This window comes from Bos javanicus, chromosome X (genome assembly GCF_032452875.1).
Source record: "Bos javanicus breed banteng chromosome X, ARS-OSU_banteng_1.0, whole genome shotgun sequence".
Taxonomy (NCBI): domain Eukaryota; kingdom Metazoa; phylum Chordata; class Mammalia; order Artiodactyla; family Bovidae; genus Bos; species Bos javanicus.
The window spans coordinates 53,710,246-53,734,787 of NC_083897.1; the positions used below are offsets into that span (position 1 = coordinate 53,710,246).

At 42.6% G+C, this 24,542-nt stretch overlaps 1 protein-coding gene and 2 pseudogenes across 1 annotated transcript; 1 reads left to right on the forward strand and 2 right to left on the reverse strand.

Moving 5' to 3' along the window:
* Nucleotides 1-1,467: 1,467 nt before the first annotated feature.
* On the reverse strand, nt 1,468-3,102 carry LOC133242975 (transcription elongation factor A protein-like 8). Its single transcript, XM_061409273.1, has 2 exons — nt 2,931-3,102; nt 1,468-2,307 (listed from the first exon to the last, which is right to left on the reverse strand). Exon 2 carries the CDS (start codon nt 2,266-2,268, stop codon nt 1,915-1,917), a length of 354 nt encoding a protein of 117 aa, XP_061265257.1. The 5' UTR covers nt 2,269-2,307; nt 2,931-3,102; the 3' UTR covers nt 1,468-1,914.
* A 5,038-nt stretch (nt 3,103-8,140) lies between these two features.
* LOC133242581 (E3 ubiquitin-protein ligase RNF168-like) lies at nt 8,141-11,560 on the reverse strand (annotated as a pseudogene).
* Nucleotides 11,561-19,999: 8,439 nt separating this feature from the next.
* On the forward strand, nt 20,000-22,291 carry LOC133242976 (GTP-binding nuclear protein Ran-like; annotated as a pseudogene).
* Nucleotides 22,292-24,542: the final 2,251 nt, after the last annotated feature.

Sequence of the window (24,542 nt, forward strand, 5' to 3'; positions counted from 1 at the left end):
CCCCTGGAGAAGGAAATGGCAATCCACTCCAATATTCTTGCCTGAAAAAACTGCACGGACAGAGGAGCCTGGTAGCCTACAATCCATGGGGTCGCAGAACAGCTGGACACAATTTAGTGACTAAACAACAACTGGCTCCTTAGCAAAAATCAATCAGAAAACCAATCAAATAAAAATTCAATTAAATATTGAAACATGATGTGTCACAAGTATGTGTGGATATCAGAAGGAAAAGATAGTCTTTGTTCTGTAGGGAAAATATAACTTCTAATATTTATATAGTAGCCATTCTACTTTAAGTGTATTTATAAAGTTTTTACCTTTCAAGTTTTCTTTTTCCCCACGTTATCGATTGGTGATGGGATGAAGGGAACTGTTCTCTTAGATCTGTTTCCTGTATTACTTTTTGCAATTTACACGTATATTCCGAGTCTTCTGAACCAGTAGGACAGGCCTGCCAGGAGCCTTCAGGGAGAGACCATCCCACAAAAGAAGACAAAACTTCAGTTTTTAGCCTTAAAGCAGCAACTCTGACTATAGAGTGGCATCTTTTACTCAAATTTGAACGCTAGTCCAATTCCCAAAATGGACTCATCCTGTCTGACTCCTATGGATGAGGTATCCTGTGGTTGAAATTGGATGGGACTGTTGCTAAGAATTCTGCATCACATTGTTGCCCATGCAATCCTGGAACAGCCCCCACTTGTGGTTGTTTTTTAGTCGCTAAGTCATGTCTGACTCTTTGCGACCCCCTGGACTATATATAACCCGGCAGGCTCCTCTGTCCATAGGATTTTTCAGGCAAGAATACTGGAGTGGGTTGCCATTTCCTTCTCCAGGGGATCTTCCCGACTCAGGGACCCAGGAATCGAACCTGCATCTCCTGCATCGGAGGCGGATTCTTTACCACTCAGCCACCTGGGAAGTCCTCCCACTGTGTTAAGCATCATTATAAAGCAGAGATTTGGAAGAGTGGGGGTTCAACCCACTGGGGACACCAGGAAACTCAGTGGGGTTTTGGCACTGGAGGACTCCAGTGCCCAGCAGGCATGACAGGACCCAGGGAAACCAGGGGTGGGGCTCAACGGCAGAGGCCTGGCATGGAAGCCCCCACTTCCCTGCCTATTGGACTTGTTTCTGAGCACAGGTTGAGTCACACTAGGACCCTCCCTCAAAACTGATGTTCTGCAATGGGTTGGGGTTCTATATGTATAGGTGGGAAGAAGAGCCCACCAAGTACAGCTCAGTCACCTCATTTCTTCCCCACAGCAGCCCTGTGAGACAAGTGTTTTCCCATGAAAAGATCAAGTCTTAAGCAAGTGTATCTGTAATAATTGCCAGTTTTATTCCTCTGGCTAAGAGATCCCGAGGTATTTTGAGGTTTACATTTTTTCAATAGTTCTTTCATCAAGATTTTAAGTGCCCCCATTGCCCTTATAAGCTGGTTGCAAATTATTTGATTGACTCTTAATTAATAAAAAAACTTTAATTCTCTTTGTGTGTGTGATGTGTTCATTAAAAAATACATATAAGCAAAAAAAAAAACAGCACACAGAAACAAGCACAGTTAGATTTCTGATATATGCGTGTATGTATACACACGCGCGCACACACACAATTTGAGACTTTCTCCTACATATGTGAGCTGGTACTAAATATGCTGCTTTGTAACCTGTTATGTTTTACTTTACAATATGAAATGAACATATTTTCATGCATATGTGTGAAATTTCCCAATCCAAAAACAGACCTAGAGAATGTGTCAAAATACAAAATGCAGATGCTGAAAACAAGGAAACTATACCTAAAACAAAACTCCACCAGATGATTAAAAATAAAGCAAAAGTCACAGATACATCAGAAAATGCTAACAGAAAGCTGGGGCAAGATTTTAATATCGGACAAAAAAAGAATTCAAGGCCTAAAGCACACGGGATAAGGACGGCTGCGTGAATGTCTTTGCTTCCAATGCATCATCACAAACTTGTTTCTTACTCTTCTTATCTCTTCCCTAAGCCTTTCCAACTCATCTGCTCCTCTTATCATTTCTTCAGGGTCCAAATGCCTAACAGGAGAGTCCTCTTTATATCCCTGACCAGGCTGAGTCAGCCCTCCTCTAAGGTTTCCTTCTGCTTCCTGGCTTACACCTTCTTCAGAAGGTTGAGGATTTCCTTCTGCCTCCTGTGGTACAGCTTCCAAAGGGCGGTCTTCCTCAGCCTTTGGCATGTTCTGTGGTTTTCTTTCATTTTCTCCACAAGATTTTTGCATGTTGAGTATTTTTCGATTTCCTTTTTGAATAAATTAACCCTGGAAAACAAAGGAACAAAACAACTAGATGCCAGGCAAATGAACCAGCAGCTAGAGCATGGGTTTCCATAGAGACTGGCTTCTTCTCATTTAGGTCTCTTAACTGTCAAAGTTTTCCAACTAGAAAAGGCTAGATCCTCAGGCTCTGAACTCCCCTGGCTCCTCCCCTCTCTCCCCCTCCTCCCCCTCCCCCTCCCGCTCCAGCTCCATCTTCTCTCCTCCCGCTCCAGCCCACCATTTCCCAGCAGGCCCTGCTACAGGCCTCTCCTAGCACCGAAACAGGAGCAGGGAGCTGCGAGCAGCGGGGAAGCAATTAACCCCTCCCTCGCCTCCGATCTCCAACACTCCCGCCCTTTTAGGCTTTCCCAAGCCATTCCAACCTTCTACCTCTCACCTGAGACCGGCTGGTCCAGTCTCTGGCCTCCCCTCCCCCTTCCACGTCTCTCCAGTCTCCCCCCTCCCCCGCCCCATTTCCGCTGCAGGCTCTGCACAGGCCTCTGGCGCTTCATCCGGATGGGGAGAGGCTGCAGTGACCCCGGGATGGGCTTCGGTGTCATCCGCACTCACACCCCACCCCTACCCCCACCCCCAGGAACAGGAGGCAACTGCACCTTTACACTGACCTGCAGGGATCCAGGGAATTTTCCTCCCTCTTCCCTCAGTCGATTTGGGTCGCTCCCCAAAGACCAAGAGTCCTGCAGACCGACAAGACTGCTTGGTGAGGAGGTCAGTACCTGAATCACGGGTCCCTTGAACGATTCTAGGCCTTGTTCGTCTAAAGTTTCCCCACGTCCTCATCCTCGCGATCCTTATAAGGCAAGCCCGCCCTCCCTCCCCGGTGCCCACCGGTTCCCTTCAGGCAGGGAGTGAGCGACTCAAGTTGTTTCTAAATTGTTTCTGTGTCTCTCTTGGGATCCTCAGTTAGCTACCTGAGTGCCTTTTAGTCTGGAAAAGTGGCTTGTTTCCTACTATACACAACTGGGACATTCCCTCTGTAATTATGAATTGTTTTAAATAAACTAAAAGAGAATGTCTTTGACCACTAGAGTTTATCAGTATTGGATTGTTTCCACTGTGACGTTCAGAAACTTTTTCGCCTCGAAATATTAAAGCAGCTCATGTTAGAGACACTTTCAGATCAGATCAGATCAGTCTCTCAGTCGTGTCCGACTCTTTGCGACCCCATGAATCGCAGCACGCCAGGCCTCCCTGTCCAACACCAACTCCCGGAGTTCACTCAGACTCACGTACATCAAGTCAGTGATGCCATCCAGCCATCTCACCCTCTGTCGTCCCCTTCTCCTCCTGCCCCCAATCCCTCCCAGCATCACAGTCTTTTCCAGTGAGTCAACTCTTGGCAAGAGGTGGCCAAAGTACTGGAGTTTCAGCTTTAGCATCATTCCTTCCAAAGAAATCCCAGGGCTCATCTCCTTCAGAATGGACTGGTTGGATCTCCTTGCAGTCCAAGGGACTCTCAAGAGTCTTCTCCAACACCACAGTTCAAAAGCATCAATTCTTTGGCGCTCAGCCTTCTTCACAGTCCAACTCTCACATCCATACATGACCACAGGAAAAACCATAGCCTTAACTAGACAGACCTTTGTTGGCAAAGTAATGTCTCTGCTTTTGAATATGCTATCTAGGTTGGTCATAACTTTCCTTTCAAGGAGTAAGCGTCTTTTAATTTCATGGCTGCAGGCACCATCTGCAGTGATTTTGGAGCCCAGAAAAATAAAGTCTGACACTGTTTCCACTGTTTCCCCACCTATTTCCCATGACGTGATGGGACCAGATGCCATGATCTTCGTTTTCTGAATGTTGAGCTTTAAGCCAACTTTTTTGCTCTCCACTTTCACTTTCATCAAGAGGCTTTTGAGTTCCTCTTCACTTTCTGCCATAAGGGTGGTGTCATCTGCATATCTGAGGTTATTGATATTTCTCCCGGCAATCTTGATTCCAGCTTGTGTTTCTTCCAGTCCAGCGTTTGTCATGATGTACTCTGCATATAAGTTAGATAAACAGGGTGACAATATACAGCCTTGATGTACTCCTTTTCCTATTTGAAACCAGTCTGTTGTTCCATGTCCAGTTCTGTTGCTTCCTGACCTGCATACAAATTTCTCAAGAGGCAGGTCAGGTGGTCTGGTATTCCCATCTCTTTCAGAATTTTCCACTGTTTATTGTGATCCACACAGTCAAAGGCTTTGGCATAGTCAATAAAGCAGAAATAGATGTTTTTCTGGAACTCTCTTGCTTTTTCCATGATCCAGCGGATGTTGGCAATTTGACCTCTGGTTCCTCTGCCTTTTCTAAAACCAGCTTGAACATCAGGAAGTTCATGGTTCACATGTTGCTGAATGTTTTATAGTTGAGACATTACATATATTTTACTGTTTATAATAAACGGCATCTATACAAAAGCCTGGCTGTTAATTTTAATATTGGCACAAGATCTGTTTGCCATGATATGTTAACACCTACAATGTCACTAACCTTTGAGGCTATTTTTTATTGAGATTTTGAATTCAAAGGAGCCTTGTGTTGTTTTTGTTCATTTCTCCTATTTCCTTGAAATAAGAGATTGTGTATGGGCTTCACTGTGAAGACTTCAGATCAATCTTTGTATTATACTTGGTTATATCTTAGCTATATAACTTCTGAGTATAAATCATTGAACTCTTCAAAGAAACATTATAAGGAATAAATCATAGTAGGTGTGAAGGAAAGCACAGTGTTGAGATACACCTCACCGATCTGATGAAAGGGGTTAAGGCAACGAAGGAGGAGAAAAGCCTGAGTGATCTCAGGGACGATGCAGAGATGGAACAGACCAGAACGTGGGAGGAGCTAACGAGTGGACAGAGTGTTCTGGTTAGGAATGTGACCCCAGGAGGCAGACAGGACCTCACTGGCAGATGGAGTCCATAGGAGCTGGGGTCAGAGAGAAACTAAAGAGAGTGTTATGGTCTCCAGGAGGTGTGGGGGACCCCTTAGTCATGAATCCTTCTGCTTTATGCCTGCTTCCTACTTTAAAGGAGGCTCTGGGAACTTAGCATCAGCTCAGCTTCCCTACTGTCAGAGGACCTGGTCCTTCTCTGCCCTGTAGACCAGTGACAGACACGGGGCACTTTACTCCTTACCCACGTTGTACACCATATCAGTGTATAAAGGAGCTGTGTAGTGTCCCATGGAAGCAGCTATGGTCCTTCCCCAATCAGTCCTACACCCAGATGGCCTCAGATCCCTGGAGTGTCCCATCAGTTACCTCTGAGCCCTGTCTGCTCACCTGGTACCCCCACTCTTCACTCCAGTCAGGATGGACTCCCCATCCCCTCCTTTCCATCTAGCCCCCTTAGGTCCTGCCCACTACCCCAGGCCCAGCTCCTCTCAGGAATTTCTGATGACTCCAGTGAGCCCTTCCTCCTCTTTTTAAATTAAGGGGTTCTATAGAGGTAACACTGGAGAAGAAAACGGCACTCCAGCATTCTTGGCTGGGAAATCCCATGGAAAGAGGAGCCTGACGGGCTACCTTCCACAAGGTCACGAAAGAGTCGGACACGACTGAGCGACTAAACAACAACACACACTTCCGCCTCTTTTGTACTTTTTATGTTTTTCTTGGGTAACCTCTTCCCTCTCCCCCAAGTTCTTCTTCTCCCTGTCCCTCAGTTATCCTTTTTTATTTTCCTATTACAAAATGGGAAGTAGTAACAATGACTACCTCACAGGGATGCTGTGAGCTCTGAAAGTGACAATACATTTTATAAACCCTGATAATGAGAAACGTTATCTATATTTATTTCTACTTATAAATCTTTATTGCAATTTCTCTCACAGTAGGCATGAAAAATATAGAATGCAATGTGTTGATTATTTACAAGAACATTTGGGGATGCTGTTAGTGAGCATATTAGCTCCTGAAGACTGTGTAACAAAACTTCACAAACTATGTTGTCTGAAACGTAAAAAATGTATTCTCTCATAATTCTGGAGACATAAAGCCCAAAATCAACGTGTGGGGCATGACCGTGCTTCTTCCAAATGCTCTGGGGTAGCATCCATTCTTGCCTCTTCTCGGGTCTGAATGCTTCTGGAGCTCCTTGGTTTGTGGCAGCAGGGCCCCAATCTCCTCCTCCATCTTCACATGGCCTTCTTGCCTGTGTGACATCTCTCTCTCCTTCTCTTCTTTCTCTTTTTAACAAATATTTTCATTTCCAGATTCTTGAGCTCTGCACAGTTTTAGTACTCCCTGAGAAATTAAACACTGTCGTATCCCTTCCATAAAAATGGGAGGAAACGCATCAGTATATACTAATGACTGACACAAAACATTTACTAGTTTATCACAAAAATGCATTTATGGAAGGAGCATCAGAAAGAGTAACTGAAAAATTAAAATTTACCTTAAAAAAGATGTTAGTTAGGAAACTTTACAAATAAGTGGCTTGACAAATAAGTGGCTATATATGTAAATCCTAAATACATTACACTATTTTATATCCATTTTGGTAATGGACTACTCCAGGAAGATGTAATTACAAAACTTTAATTCAAAGAGTCCTTAAAATGTAAAGCAAAACAGGTCTTAAAAAATATTGGTTTGATGAAAAGAGAGATTTTAGTCTATTTTAGACAAATCTGGTTAGTTTCTAACTACACTTCAGCACAATCATCACTCAGGGGACAATCATTTATGAGAAAGGGGAAATTAAAGTTTAAATTACCTTCAGAATTCTACCGATTATCACCCAATCAATACTGAAATATATGTCATCAAGTATACAAAATTACAGAATCTCAGTTATGAAATTTGGAGGCAAAAAGCGTAATTATGTATAAAATCACTGACAAATTTAAGCTAGTATTATTAGCTCTAGGACATTGTATTGTATTATTACCTTAAAAGGATGGCAAACTAGACATCAACAGAAATGCTGTTAAAGCTGTTGGGTTTTTTTTTGCTCCAAGTTTTTCATATGAATGAAATAAAAGTTTAACCGTCTCTAAGTTAAATTTCAAAAGTGAAATTGCTGCTCTCTGATTTATCTTTCAGGGGTAAGACAGGGCAAAATCCAAGTATCATCCTTTCCATTTTTGTGCATAAACACAAATAAGAGTCAGTATCAATACAAATGACAACGTAAGGAGACAACATGTTTAGTCAGGTTCTATAACACAGGATAATAGGACATAACTCTGCTACAGTAAATTCGCATTGTGTGTTCTGGAAGAGCAGCTTACATAGTATGGTGTGAAAATCAGTAAAACGCACATGGTTTCTGTGTCATTTAGCAAAGAAAAGACAAGAAAGAATATATTGCCAAACTCCACCTACTACTCCATCCTAGACCCAGTTGTCTATCATCCACTCAGTTCCAGTACTTCCAAATTCTCAATCTATCCCACTCAGTCTCAAGCCAAGATTAACTCCTTTTGCACCAGCTCTCCTTTCTCTCAGCTAAGTCATCATTTTCCAGAAAAGTCTGATTTTTCTGACTCCACGATTTAACCCATTTGAAGTCAAAGAAAATGCTGTAATACTGAAAGCAATTAAACTAGAGATGGAAATTAGTGTTGTGGAAGATACATGTCAAGTGCTCTGCAAAGGTAATGAGAAACTTGCAAGAAAACAGATTTTAAACTCTGCCTGGCTTCCTTAGTTACTCGGTATATGATAATGTTGCTCTGATTACTAGTCAGGACAAAAAAGTGCTGAAAGGCACTAAAATATGCATCTTGGGGGGAAATGCATGGACATTAAGATTTCTTGGGAGTTGGCCAAGGCATTTTTACATCCATAAGGACCGTCAACTTAAACTTAGTCCGTCACAGTTATTAAAAAAAAGGAAAGGAGTGGAATTCTTGCTTACAACTGGGTTTGGCAGAAACACATCTGTATACTCTGCCTCTGTGATCACACAGGCCTTTAATTAGGGACAATGAGTGTGCCCACAGAGCAGCACTAATGAAAAATTTATAAGGAGTCTATGATAGAGCTTCACAATCCAGCTTTACTAGGTTGTAAACACTCTTCTTACCCAAGCATTACTTTGTGTATCTGTGAAACATCTGAAAAATACTTTTCTTTGACTTACCAGGCTGTAGGGAATGAGTCATTTTATGTACAAGTATCTACAGTAGAACTTGGTACTTTCTTGCATTAACTGAACAATGTTCCAACTGGAACCTAAAAGAAGGTTGCCAATGTTCACTTTTTGAGGCTCTGTGATGTGCTGGATGCTCTAGATCAGTTTGTCTTTGGAAGCTTCTCTTTTTGGGATGCTTCCTCTGTCCATTTAGTAATTTGCCTGGAGGTGAAGACGTAGCTTGTAGCTGATATTCATCTGGGGATCCTTTTAGCCAGGTTGGCCTCATTTGTTCTTGATTCACCTCTTTCTGAAGCTGCAATGCTAATAACCTATCCTGTTCTTCTTGTTTATGTCTCGCAAAAAATAGACGTTCCAAATCTATCAGTTTTGGGGTGAAGTGGACTTGTTTACTCTTGGTCGGAGGAAACTTTGAGGCACATTTTCCTTCTTTTTGTAGAATAGCATGGATTGCTGACTGCTTCAGACAAAGATTCCTGGTTTTTTGCTCTGGAGATGTCCTTATTGGTCAGTAGGTGAGACTCCTCATTTTCTGTCACAACTGTGTTATTTTTCAGTGTCTGTGTCACATCTGACACTGTACATCCACTCTCTGTTTCGCCATAAGGCTTAACTGCAGTTTCTCCAGAAGAGGAAACTCCAGCTTTAGGCTCTTCATGACTGATGACACGTAACTCTCTTTCATGACTGATTTGTTTTGTTTTCACTTTTCCTTCAAGCTACCATTCTCCACCACTGGCACATAACTGAGGTCTACTTCAGTGACTGCAGTAAAGCTTCTGCATCTTGCTTTTGAACTTCAAGGCATATTTGAGGAGAAAGCGCTGGCATATCTTCCTCAACTTCTGTGTCTTGCCATGTAGGGTTCTTCCCATCACCGCTGTCAGTTTCCTTGGACCTGGAGGTTTCCTGTCTTCTTCTACAACTTCAGACTGTGACGCTGACTCAAGTTGAGAACTCGGTGACAAATACTTCTGAATATCGCCAGTGTTTTTTCGTTTGCTCTTCCTTTTCCTTTGTGACTCGGTTGTTGGCTGGATTAGATATTTTGGAATACGAGAGGAGAGCCGAGACACGTTCCTCACAGACATTGCTAATATTAAGGCTTAGCCTTCTTGCCAGCGCTTCTTCTCTTTTCAGTTGTTCTTCCATCTCTCTCTGCCTTTTTTCTGCCTGTCTCTTTTCCTCTTCTTCCTCCTCTGCCAGTAATCTCTGTATGTATTCTTCACTGGCTTTGTTTTCTCCCTCCTGAATGGCTCATCGCTCTGCCTCCTCCTTGCTTCTCTGCTTTTCATATTCTCTTCTTAACTCCCCAGGTTGACTTAATAGACGAACAGGGAGATAGTCATCAATGATTTCCTCTGATTGTTGCCCAGAGACGCTAAGCCGGGATTCCTCTGGATAGTGTTTTTGAATTATCTCCCACAGTTCCATATTGACAAGAGAATTTCTTCAGGTGTGGTACCGAGTCCACGAAGAGACCCAGCAGCGACAGAAAGGACAGCACAAATGTGCCTTCTCCACAGTCGATTTGAAGCATGCTTTACAGAGCGTGTGGTTGCAAGGCAGTGTCACAGGCTCAATGAGGATTTCCAGACAGATGTGGCACTGGGATTCCAACAAGGAAGGGATGGTATCTCTGAGTACAGCCTTTCTAATATGCTATAAGGTGTTCAGTTCAGTTCAGTTCAGTCGCTCAGTCGTGTCCGACTCTTTGTGACCCCATGAATCACAGCACGCCAGGCCTCCCTGTCCATCACCAACCCCCAGAGTTCACTCAGACTCACGTACATCGAGTCAGCGATGCCATCCAGCCATCTCATCCTCTGTCCTCTTCTCCTCCTGCCCCCAATCCCTCCCAGCATCAGAGTCTTTTCCAATGAGTCAACTCTTTGCATGAGGTGGCCAAAGTACTGGAGTTTCAGCTTTAGCATCATTCCTTCCAAAGAAATCCCAGGGCTCATCTCCTTCAGAATGGACTGGTTGGATCTCCTTGCAGTCCAAGGGACTCTCAAGAGTCTTCTCCAACACCACAGTTCAAAAGCATCAATTATTTGGTGCTCAGCCTTCTTCACAGTCCAACTCTCACATCCATACATGACCACAGGAAAAACCATAGCCTTGACTAGACGGACCTTTGTTGGTAAAGTAATGCCTCTGCTTTTGAACATGCTGTGTAGGTTGGTCATAACTTTCCTTCCAAGGAGTAAGCATCTTTTAATTTCATGGCTGCAGTCACCACCTGCAGTGATTTTGGAGCCCCAAAAAATAAAGTCTGACACTGTTTCCCCATCTATTTCCCATGAAGTGATGGGACCAGATGCTATGAGCTTCATTTTCAGAATGTTGAGCTTTAAGCCAACTTTTCTCTCTCCACTTTCACTTTCATCAAGAGGCTTGAGATCTAGAGATCTCTTCAAGAAAATCAGAGATACCAAGGGAACATTTCATGCAAAGATGGGCTCGATAAAGGACAGAAATGGTAGGGACCTAACAGAAGCAGAAGATATTAAGAAGAGGTGGCAAGAATACACAGAAGAACTGTACAAAAAGATCTTCATGACCCAGATAATCATAATGGTGTGATCACTGACCTAGAGCCAGACATCCTGGAATATGAAGTCAAGTGGGCCTTAGAAAGCATCACTGTGAACAAAGCTAGTGGAGGTGATGGAATTCCAGTTGAGCTATTTGAAATCCTGAAAGGTGATGCTGTGAAAGTCCTGCACTCAATATGCCAGCAAATTTGGAAAACTCAACAGTGGCCACAGGACTGGAAAAAGTCAGTTTTAATTCCAATCCCAAAGAAAGGCAATGCCAAAGAATGCTCTAACTACCGCACAATTGCACTCATCTCCTATGCTAGTAAAGTAATGCTCAAAATTCTCCAAGCCAGACTTCAGCAATACATGAACCGTGAACTTCCTGATGTTCAAGCTGGTTTTAGAAAAAGCTAAGCAGTTAGCCATCTGCAAAGAAATAAACTCTCTGGTCACGTGACTGAATGATCTAGAAACATACAGAAAAATGTCAGTAAACAAATCTCAGAGTGATTTCAGGGAAGAAAAACTAAAACATTTAATAGGCAGAAACCTAAGTCATTTGAACCATACATTGGTTTTTCCTGGGGAATTCTTAACCTCCATTCCTGATATTTTCTTCCATGTGCAGGAACAGGCATGACCAAACCCATGTGGCCTCTCTATACACTCACTCCTCTATCTGGAGTATCACTTCCCTGATTAGTGAGGTTGGATGAACAAATAGGTTGCCTAGCCCAGGGCCTCTCGCTTGCCAGTTCTTGAAGTAAGCTGCCCTTATGGAGCACGTTTGCTCTGCCCTCAGGAGTGGGTCTACAAACAGATCCATAGCTCTTCTCCTCTTTTCTGTCTCACTGGTTTCCAAACTATTCCAATGGTTGTGCTCCAAAATGGTTGTGTTTTTAAGAGGCCCTGAAAATACATTCCTTCACATCTTGACTCTAAACCAGCTAAGAAATATGAAAAATAAAGAGAATAATACATCAACTTTGTTCCTTATAAAGGTGATATTGTAGAATGTGCCTTAGATTTCACACAAGGCAAGTGGGCTTCCTATTCATGAACCCTAGCACTGCACAGACCTGTCCATCCTGCACTGGTGTACCAGGACAGTCAGAAAGGACTAGGACTGCAATGCATATCTCTCTGCATTCTAACGAAAGCATCCTATGTGTAACCAAGAAAAGTGGCTTCCTTGCAAGTCTATTCTTGTAGTAGGAGAAACTGTTTCAGGACACCTTTGAGAAAATCTTCTCAAAATGGGTAAATACTCCTTGTTCTATGTACTCACCAAAACATCTTCTGAGGATATGGCTTTCTATGCATCTCAGGGAGCAGTTTATATCAATACCCTCTTCTTCCCTTCACAAGCATGACTAAAGTGGAGCCTCATGTGCAAGGGGATTGGAATAAATTTCAAGGTTACAACGAAATCATATGTCATTAAATTTTCTCTTGGAAATCCCTTTTAAGAAGGAATTGAGGAAATGTTCAAAAATTATACCCACTTAAACCTTACACCGGTGGCAGATTCATGTTGATATATGGCAAAACCAATAAAATATTGTAAAGTAATTAGCCTCCAATTAAAATAAATAAATTTAAATTAAAAAAAATTATACCTGCACATAAGCCCATACAGAGATTATAGCCAGGCAACTATAGATAAAACATTAATAAAAATAATAGCATATTTCATAATAGGGATATATATGCATGTAATACAAGTATAAAGATGTGTATTAAGAATCAAAAATCCAGGGTACGGTCTAGTGGTCAAAACTTCACCTACCAATGCACAGGTTATAGGTTTGATCCCTGGTGGCAGAGTTAAGATCCCACATGCCTTGTGGCCAAAAAAACAAAACATAAAACAGAAGCAATATAGTAACAAATTCAATAAAGACTTTTAAAATGGTCCAAATCAAAACAAAACTTTAAAAAATATATGTTGTTATGTATAAGAGTTGGGATTAATCTTAGGTAAGGTAGTTGAGTGGCAAAAGACAATAGCATAGTTGTTATTGTTAAAGGTTTAAAATTCAGAAGGAAGATATGAAATATTAATACTTATATACCCAATCACACAGCAAAACTATTCACAGAGCCAAAACTACAGTACATGCAAGGGACACAGGAAGAAATGCACTAATAATAGATGATTCTAACATACTTCCCTTAATCCAAAATAGTCAAGTAGAAAAATATTTTCTCATTGCAGAAAAGACTTAAACTACACAGTCTCAAGAGTAGATCTGACAGATGAACATACTGAACTGTGAAGGGTCTTAGACAGCACACTTTTTAGATGAACATGAAACATTCATGAAAATTTATTCTATTTGAAGCTGGTAAACAAATCTTCAGCCCAGATGGAAATACAGATTAAAAATGGCAGAATTTGATGAGGATAATGTTAACGAAAACACAACATATCAGAATCTAATTAAAGCAGCAGTGAGCAACACTAGTGCATGCTCAGTCGCCTAGTCGTGTCTGACTCTTTGCAACCTCATGGGCTATAGTCCGCCAGGCTCCTCTGTCCATGGGATTTCCCAGGCAAGAATACTGGAGTGGGTTGTCATTTCCTTCTCCAGGGGATCTTCCTGACTCAGGGATCAAACCCGCGTCTCCTGCTTGGCAGGTGGATTCTTTACCCCTGAGCCACAAGGGAAGCCCTACAAAGAACCAGGCTTCCTTGGAAAAAATGTCTGATTCCAGCTTTGCGTAGGGATTGTACCAGATGAATCTGGACCAAACTCTCATACAAGAAAACACAATCAAGGCACAAAAGTCAACCAGAAGGAGCTCACACAGGCTAAAGACAGAACAATTAGAATGTCAAGTAAAATAATGACTACAATATATTTAAAGCACATCAGATATAGAAAAATCTAGAGCTCGTAACACCATTCTAATGGGAAAAAAAGTCCACAGAAACCAACTTATTGCTCACCTTTGGAGGATCCTAAAGAAACAACCTGCTGTTCTGAAGAGTGAAAACATTGTAAAAGAATTAAACATTCATCCTATCCTCCCATGCAACCTAATAGTTGATTAGGAAATTCCTTTTATAAAGGAATTCCAACTAACAAATGCATACAAAATTTTGCAACCTTAAATGAAATGCAGATTTGGCAATGATATTTGGAGGCCACAAACTTCAGGTGAAAAACACATGGGAAATGTTACAATGGCAGTAGCGGGCTGACAACACATGCAACCAGTGATTAACCTTAGTGTCACAACTGGAGAGACAACTAGACACAATGAGCCTCCTGGAAGAAGGCTATGGAGTAAACACCACCACATCCGAGGTGTGCTTGCCAAAAATATGAATTGGATATAGCCTGTGAATTTAAATCACCAATCTAAAGGGGGAGGAGACAGAACAACATAAAACAATAGGGATAGAGTCAGCAGACTGATAGTTTAGCGGGTAAAGAACTCAACTGCAATGCAGGAGGCACAGGAGACATGGGTTTGATCCCTAGGTCAGGAAGATCCCCTGGAGGAGGAAATGGCAACCCACTCCAGTATTTTTACCTGGAAAATTTCATGGACAGAGGAGGCTGGTGGGCTACAGTCCATGGGGTTGCAAAGAATCAGACATGACTGAGCACAGCAGACTCTAGAATGCAAACCCCACAGAACAAAAAACATAGCTTCTTATGCAAATAAATTGGAGGATGTGATGGTTAATTTCATGTGTCAACCTGATGGGGCCACAGAGTGCATACACATTTGGTTAAACATTATTCTGTGTGTCTATGGGGGTTTTTCTGGATGAGATTAACATTTGAATGGGTGCATGAAGTAAAGCATATTGGCAGCTTGTTCCTGCACTCAGACTAAATGAAAAATGGGCTCTTCTTGGGTCTTGAGCCTGTTGGCTTTTGAACTGGAACTTACACCATCAGCTCTCTTGGGCCCAGGGCTTGCTGACCATAGACTGTGGGACTTCTCAGCTTCTATAATGACCTGAAACAATTCCTAAAGTCAGTCTACTCCCCTCTCTATAATAGGCTATTGGTTCTGTTTCTGACTAATAGAGATTTTGGTACCAACAGTGGTTTTAAAGGAAGAAAAATTTAAGGTTGAGTTTCTGAACTGGCCTGGGGGCAGGGGGAGGTTTCTGGAATTGGCTCTCGAATCTGATCATATTTAAAGGTGCTATGGACTACATTTCCAGTAGTAAAAAGAGCCCTGATAGTCCATGCTGTGATCTGTGAATAGATATAACCTAAATGTCACCACTACAGACACTTAAAAGAAGAAAGTATGTGGGTGACTGTGTTTATAATACTTTCAAACATTTTTGCAAGATAACAAATATAAGAAGATTGCCTGACTGCCCCTAATGTCACTAGACAAAATGGAGAAAGAAAAGGGTGAGCTCAGAAATTGGAATTTCCAGCTCAAGTATAACATAAATGATCTGTAAGCTTTCATTAGTGCCCTGAAGGAGACCTTATTTCCTGTAACCACAAGGTGAGACTGTTAAAAACAAATGGAAAACCTCATCCTCCACAAAGACAAGCCACTGACTGGAAGAAAATATTCATAAATTATATATCTGATAAAGGACTTCTATACAGAAAAAAGAATCAAAAGTCAATAGGAAGAAGACAGACACACTCATAGATAAACTGACAAAAGACTTCAAGAGCTACTTCATCAAAGAAGACATAGAAATGGCAAAGAAGCACATGAAACTATGCTCATCATTATCATCATTGTGGAAATATAATTGAAAACTACAATTATCTACCACTACACCCGACAGGGAATCTTCACGAAGAAAAAGAATGACCAAATCAAGTTTTGGCACGACAGTGGGGCATGGAACTCTCACACACTAATGGTGGTGATGAAAATGGTGTCACCACCTTGGAAAACAGTTTGTTCATATCCTACAATGTTAATCTTACATCTACCATATGATCCAGCTGTTGCACTGGTAAGGATGTATTCTAGAGGAAGAAAGCATATGTCCACGCCAAGACTTACACACCAATGTTCATAGTAGCTTTATTTAGAAGAAATCCACTTGGAAACACCTCAAATGTCCCTCAAGAGGTGAATGAATAAAGCAAACTGTGGCATACGGATATACTGGATGGGTGGCTCAGATGGTAATCTGCCTGCAAAGCAGGAGACCCGGGTTTAATCTCTGGGTCAGGAAGATCGCTTGAAGAAGGAAATGGCAACCCACTCCAGTATTCTTGCATTGAAAATCTCATGGAGGAAGGAGCCTGATGGGCTACAGTCCAGGGTGTTGCAATGAGTCAGACACGACTGAGCGAATAACCCTTTCATATACTGGATTACTACTCAGCAAAAAAAAAAAAAAAAAAGAGCTATTGACACATGGAACAAAATAGATAAATAAAAAAATAAATAGATGTCCAATTCTAGTCTGACATGTAAGGAGCTTCAAAGTCAGCACTCCATCCTAGTAAGTACAAAGTCAAACTAGAAAAAAAATAGCTCTTCTCAGATCAGAGAGGTGAGGCCACAAGTCAAATTTCTGTCTCCAAAATTAAAGAGACAGGTGAATACAGAGAATACAACTTACCAAAGCAAAACCCATCAGCAGAAACTTCCATGGGAACCAGTATCAGTGTAGGAAAACCAAAAAACTTAAGTGTTGGGGTCTCCTGAGGACTGCTGCCCTTGAACCTTGAGTAGAAGCTCCATAAGCCATCAGGACACTGATCCTCAGAAGCTGTCTCCTTCAGACACCTGATATGAGCAAGGCCACCAGCATGAGGGTGGCACAGGGAGACACATCAAGCACATGATATAATGGGTTTCTCCCAAGGCCCTTTTCTTCTCCTTTTCTCGTTTGTCCCCAAAGAACAAAGTGGAAAAGGAATAAGAAGTGGCCTGAATTCATGCAGACATCCATGATCCCACAATAACCACAGGGCCATGGGTTTATTCATGTGTTATCATTGAATGTTCACAGAGATATTGTAGGTAACACATTCTTACCCCCATTTTACAGAGAGAAAAGCTGAGGCACAGAGAGAGCTGCTGCCTGACTCACCTCCTATGACCCTGCTCCAGGACACTGCACTTACTAGGGCCAGGTGGGACCCTTTACCAGTGGGACAGTGGGGCACCGAACCCCAGAGCAGGAAAGAGGTGACTTGGGTGTCCATCCATTTGTCTCCCCACAGCCCAGGGTGAGCCAGCCCCCACCACAGGAACTTACTCTCCCAACTCAGTTCCAAACACCTGAAGGTGAAACCTGCTTTCCTCACCAGGCAGCCTCTGTCTGTATTAAAATGTCACGGTCTCCGCAATGACGTCAGGTTTCTACGGCAACCGCGGTGCGCAGCCCTGTTCTCTACACCTGGAATGTCTCCTATGTTATAACCATCATTTGCAGTCTTGACAAGCTGCATCCCCGCAGTCATCCAACACCACAGGTTCTGTCGTCTGCAGGAAGAGCTCTGCACTGGAGCATAAAAATCCGTGAATACCCAACGCATGTTTGACACATTCTGCATCCATCCATCTATTCATCTAGTTAACAGGTATTAAGACCAAAGTTTATATGATCTCTTTGGTTAAATTTTAGGCTTCTCTAGAATGGCAACAGGGAATTAAAGCGTAGGAAAACAGGTGTGGAAAATTCAGTTGTTAACTTTAAGAAGACATGGCTCTCTTTCTTTTAAGATTCCAGGCTTCCCAGGTGGCACTAGTGATAAAGAACCCACCGGCCAAAGCAGGAGACATAAGAGATATGAGTTCGATCCCTGGCTCGGGATGATCCCCTGGAGCAGGGCACAGCAATCTGGTATTCTGGCCTGGAGAATCCCTTGGACAGAGGAGCCTGGTGGGCTACAGTCCATAGCATCACAAAGAGCAAACTGAAGCGAATAACTGAGGACCAATGCACATTAAGATTTCAACCAGCTCAAGTTTCTATTTGATGATTCTAAAACATGCTTTAAGCCCTTGCTCCCTCTCCACATTTCTTGTTACTGTCCTCTTTCCATAGATTCTCTCTCACACCGAAGTTCTATCAAGAATTCTGCACACTTAATTCACATCTTCCTGTACCTCCCTTCCCTCATCTAAAGGGGATGTGTTCCTCTGTGCTTTCACTGAAATTACACTTGCCAACTCAACAACCACTTGTTTGTCACACTTATACAATAGATCCAGAATGTTGAAAGGATTTTTCAAATACAGGCAAATAAGGTTATTTTCTCAAGAGAAGAGGCTTGCAGGACTTCCTGGTGGTCCAGTGACTAAGACTCTGCTCCTAATGCAGGGGGCTAGGGTTCAATCCCTGATCAGGGAAATAGATCCCACATGCTGCAACTGAAAGAGATCCCACATACAGCAACTAAGACCCCATGTAGCCAAATATTTTTTTATAAAAAGAGAGAGAGAAGAGAACTTCCCTTCTGTAGTTCAGAATTCAATTACTTGACTACAGATGGGGAATCACATTACAGGACAGCCAGTTATCCAAAAGCTCAAGCTGTAAAATACATTCCATGGAGTAAAAGTTAGATAACATGAAGGCTGTGCTTTCAACAACTGGCTTTCAAATGAAGCACATTTTTTCTCAGTCATATCTCATTATTTTACTTCAATGAAATTGATTTTTCAAATATGTTAAGTGCAAGTTACCAATAATTTTTATAGTCACTTCAATAACCTGTGTTTTATCCATTTATTTCTTTCTCAAGAACTTAGCAAGTAGGGAATAAACTTGTCTGAAATTATATTGTTATTCCAAACTCTGCCATGAAAATATATTGTTTGAAAGAATTGTGCGATATATCATATTTGGACAATATACTGGTAGGGATAGGGACCTCTTTTGCAGTTTCCTGTTAAGTCAAAATTCTTTTACTGGATTGTAGAAATTTTGATGCTCGACTTTCTTTGGGGATGTATCCATTAAATAAGAAAAATTAAACCCAACCTACAAAAAGTATACATGAATCCATATTGATATCAACAAATGTCTGAATTAATAAAGAAATGCTGTTGAGAATAAACATCTTTATCAAATAATTTCAAATAATATATGTAAATACCATTGCCTCCATGAAGTGTGCCTGCATATGTGCTCAGTTGTGTCCAATTCTTTGCGACCTCATGGACTATAGCCTTCCAGGCTCCTTGGTCCTTGGGACTCTCCAAGCAAGAATACTGGAATGGGTTGCCTTTTCCTCCTCCAGGGGATCTTCCCAACACAGGGATCGAACCATTGTCTCCTGTATTACAGGTAGATTCTTTACTACTGAGCCACTGGGGAAGCCTGATTGCCTCCATGAAGTAAACCATAATTCTGGCTTCTACCTCTGAGGGCAGAGAGGACTTAGTGACTGACTTCTGAAGGATAGAGAAGGCAAATGGAAAAAGTTACTGTACATCAGAGAAACTGGACAAACAGCACGTTAACCCAGTGAAGCAGGTCATCATATCCAATGACTCAGTGATGTCATGTGGGTACCATGTCCTCTCAGATATGAGGTGATAAGAGGGGCACTTCAACTCTGTGGTATTTTTCCTCAAAACTGATAACCACAGATAATCTAACAAACTGCCTAATCACAAGTAAATTAAAAAACAGCCTGTACTCAAGACCATCAGGGTCATGAAAACAGTGTGACAGTTCCTCAAATGGCTAAACAGAGAGTTATCATATGACACAGCAATTGCACTCCTAGGTACAAAACCAAGAGAAATGATGACATATATTTACATAAAAACTTGCACACAAATGTATATAGCATTGTTATTCACAAGAGCCAAAAGTGGAAACAACCCAAATGTCCACCAACTAAAGAATGTGTAAATAAAATATTGTATACTACTGGAAAATAAAAAGGAATGAAGTACTGAAATATGCCATAAGATAGATAAATGTTGAAAACAGTATGCCAAGTGAAAGAAGCCAAATATGCAAAAAACCACATAGCATATGATTTTATCTATATGCAATGTCCAGAAAGATGTCATCAATATAGCTGTACCCAAGGGATTCCCCCCTTTATACCCAGACTTCCAAAAAGCTCTTTGCTGCTCAGTCAGACAGGCACAGAGACGCTTCTGGAAGTAACTTCGTGATGGCTGCCCAAGGAGAACCCCAAGTTCAGTTCAAACTTGTTTTGGTTGGTGATGGTGGTACTGGAAAAACTACATTCGTTAAGCATCATCTGACTGGTGAATTTGAGAAGTATGTAGCTACCTTGGGTGTTGAGGTCCATCCTCTTGTGTTCTGCCAGGGTCCAGCCCTGGTGGATCCAGGGAAATTCGAAGGAGAGACAGCATCAGCAAATACACTGGCTTTAATTAAATATTAATTAGAGATATAAAGAGTAATAGAATAAGGATGGCTCAGTGAGAAAATTTAGTGGAGGAAAGAGGCTGAGTAACTTGGTTTACGTGGAAAACCAATAAAACTTCGAGACAAGAAGTTTGCACCACTTACGTAGGCCATAGGCGTCCTTCCATTCTCCCGTGGGAGAGGAGACACTGAGGCCTCCCCGGTTGGATCTTAGAAGCCCAGGCAAAATTAGTAAGCTTGGCAGGCCTCCATGCTCCAGATGGGAACTCAGCCAGAGGTTGAGAGAAAGAATGACATGAGGAGACCAGTCTCTCTGGGAACTGATCCCATTTTTTATTTTTCCAGGGTCTGTTTTTATACACTGAGATGTTATACAAAAGTCATGCAGGGTCAGCAGTCCTGACTTTTGTTAAAGTCAGGTGCTTCATACAAATGTATACAGAGGTCTTAGGGGTGTTACATCATCTTCTGGCCAGGGGGCCTGCTGACAATTTATGACCCTCTCCTTGTGACAGCAGTCAGTCAACCAGAACACTTATTTCTCCAGGGGTGATTATTCTTAAAACAGACGCTGCCTTCTGAAGGTACCAGATAAAGTTACATTCCTATAGGGTGAGGGTGTAGTGGTTTTAATTAAGGAAAGAATTTGCTTAGCCTAAGGTCTAACATGATTAATATCAAAGGTTAATACTTATTTCTTCTATATATTCATTAATGTGTATAAGGGCAGGGGATGTGGAGACTTAGCAGCAAACATTGGCTCAACAAATGAAAAACCCTTCACCAATACAATTTCTAATCAGCCCACTATACTTATACTAATAGTTTTCTAACTTCTCTAAAGAACCTGTTTTTAGAAGGTTTAAAGCATCTCGTGCCTCTCATGGTTGGGAGGCTGTGAACAATCACATGTGGCTGGACAAGCCTGTCAGGCAGGCTAGAGAACCTTCAGAGGAGTTTGTAGGTTGAAACACTCTTGTCATGCCCAGGAATTTTTATTAACTGGAGCTCTAATTTAACTAATTCTCTGAAAGAGGTGGTGGGGGACAGCCCCCCATAAAGTCAGAGGTGTAGGTGAGAGCACAAAGTAGTAAAGTAGGCAGACTCTGGTTTTGGGGGTAGATGCTCGAGAATTTCCAGGGGGACTCCTGAGGCTCGATCCTGCCTTTGCGTATGCTGAGCCTCCTTCCTCATGACCTTTGCCATGGGCGGAGTTCCTCATGCTGGCTCCCTGCAGTGTTCCATACCAACACAGGACCTATTAAGTTCAATGTATGGGATACAGCTGGTCAGGAGAAATTTGGTGGACTGAGAGATGGTTATTATATACAAGCTCAGTGTGCCATTATAATGTTTGATGTAACATCAAGAGTTACTTACAAGAATGTGCCTAACTGGCATAGAGATCTGGTACAAGTGTGTGAGAACATCCCAATTGTGTTGTGTGGCAACAAAGTGGATATTAAGGACAGAAAGGTTAAGGCAAAGTCAATTGTCTTCCACCGAAAGAAGAATCTTCAGTACTATGACATTTCTGCCAAAAGTAACTACAACTTTGAAAAGCCCTTCCTCTGGCTTGCTAGAAAACTGATTGGAGACCCTAACTTGGAGTTGTCAACATGCCTGCTCTTGCCCCACCAGAGGTGGTCATGGACCCAGCCTTGGCAGCACAGTATGAGCACAATTTAGAGGTTGCTCAGACAACTGCTCTCCCGGATGAAGATGATGACCTGTGAGAAAGTGAAGCTGGGGCCCAGCATCGGAAGGCTAGTTTTATAGGCAACTGTCCTGTGACGTCAGCGGTGCAGCGTGTTTGCCACTTTATTACACAGCTAAGCAGAACATGTGCTTAATCTTTGGATGCTGAAGGAGATGGATGGGCTTTGGAGTAAATGTGGCAGTTTAAAAAAAAATACCTTCATTTTTTGGACCTGCATATTTAGGTGTTTTGGAACACAGTTGTTTCCTCATTGAGTTTCAAATATAAGACTGCTATAGTCACATGACAATATTAAGAGGTGGAATCTTGTTTGTTACTGTCATTCCCATTCCTTTTTGTTTAGAATCAGAATAAAGTTGTATTTCAAATACCTAAAAAAACAAAAACAAAAAGCTCTTTGCTGTGGCTCTTTGCCACAGGCCCTCCCTCCCACCTTTCTGTCTTGAAATGTTCAGGCTACAGTTCAGGCATCTGACACCAGGTGGCACTAACAAATTGCCACTTTCAATTTTCTTACAAACGAGTTTATTCAAACAACTACCAAAACTTAAAGTTCAGCCTATGAATATATGTACAGAATGAAACTAATTCTGTCAGAAAACACTGATAAGTGTAAAAGAATCCTGTAAAAAATATACGTTGGGGCCTGCACAAGATGAAGCACCAAGCAGCAGCAGCAGTTGGTGGTCAGGCAAAGGGCAGGAAAGAGGTGACTGATGGAGTATGGGACCTTGGGTCCTGGGGTGGGCAGCCTGAGCAGTAATGTTCAGTGTCCCAGCAGGGGATGACAGAGTGTGTAAGAGAAAGAATGGGCAGCATGTGTAGCCTGGAGGGTAATGGGGGTTAGCATGTGTTCTCTGGAAGGGACCCTCTGTAGAGTCCACACTGGACATTAGCAAACATTAATAAGGGAAGAGATAAAGCAGTGTACGCAATGTAAGTTTGGAGTAGTCAACAGCAGATGGAACTGCTTCAACACAAATAAAAAATTTTCCAAATAGAATTGCTATCATCATAATCAGTTTCCTAGTTTACTCTTTCCAAATATACTCCTTTTCATTAAAAAAAGAACAAAAATAGAGATGGATATGATGCCAGCTGGCATGTTATCTTCCTCATCCAGAGGGATAGGTGACTGAGTACTTAGGGACCACAACGGGAGGGGTGTATGACCATTAAGCCCATCTTCTGAAAGGGAGCCCGCTCCGTGTCCTCAGGGACGGTGAGGGATGGGACCTCATCCCATCCTGACACTTACCTGCAGAGGTGATCCACGCTCTATCACCATGATCTTGGGCATCTGTGGCTGGGACTCATGGTACCTCTGTCACAGAGCTGTCCTGAGGGGTGAACGAGGAAACCTTCCCAGAGTGTATAGCACGAGGTGAGACTTCAGTGCCATTTAAATAAATGTTGGGGTACAGCAGCCCCAGCAAGATGGTAGGAGGGGTGAATTCATGCTTAGAATCAAACCCCATTCCCACCAGAAATGCTCAGAGGGCTCAAACAGAACTTGCATGCACCAGGACTCAGGGACCCTATAGAGACTGAGACAGAACTGTGTTTGAGCGTCCCCTGTGGAGGTAGGGGTCAGCAGTGGACAAGGGCTCTGGGAGCAGCAGACTTGGGTATGGCATAAGCCCTTTTGGAGGAGGTCACCATTAACCCCACCATAAAGCTGCCAGAACTTACACAGGACTGGAAAATAGACTCTTGGAGGGCACAAACAGAACCTTGTGTGCACCAGAAACCAGGAGCAAGGAGCAGTGACCCCAGAAGAGACTGACCCAGACGTGCCTGAGAGTGTCCAGGAATCTCCTGGGGAGGCGTGGGTCAGTGGTGGCCTGCTGCAGGGTTGGGGACAGTGAGTATAGCAGTACATGCATGGGATCTTTTGAAGGAGGTCACCATTATCTTCATTACCTCCACCATAGTTTACTACTACTACTACTACTAAGTCACTTCAGTCGCGTCCGACTTTGTGCAACCCCATAGATGGCAGCCCAACAGGCTCCCCCGTCCCTGGGATTCTCCAGGCAAGAACACTGGAGTGGGTTGCCATTTCCTTCTCCAATGCATGAAAGAGAAAAGTGAAGTCGCTCAGTCGCTCAGTCGTGTCCGACTCTTAGCGACCCCATGGACTGCAGCCTACCAGGTTCCTCAGTCCATGGGATTTTCCAGGCAAGAGTACTGGAGTGGGGTGCCATCGCTTTCTCCATAGTTTGGCTCCAGGTAAACAGGAGGGAGGGAACACAGCTCCACCCATCAACAGAAAATTGGAGTCAAGATTTACTGAGCATGGCCCTGCCCATCAGAACAAGACCCAGTTGCCCCCTCAGTCAGTCTCTCTCTTCAGGAAGCTTCCATATGCCTCTTATCCTTCTCCATCAGAGGGCAGACAGACTGACAATTGCAATCACATAAAACTAACCAATCTGATCACATGGACCACAGCCTTTTATAACTCAATGAAACTATGAGCCATGCCGTGTAGGGCCACCCAAGATGGACAGGTCATGGTGGAGAGTTCTGACAAAATGTGGTCC

What these genes read in the sequence shown, in the direction of transcription:
- LOC133242975 (XM_061409273.1), bottom strand. Translation starts at nt 2,268, where the DNA reads ATGCAAAAATCTTGTGGAGAAAATGAAAGAAAACCACAGAACATGCCA.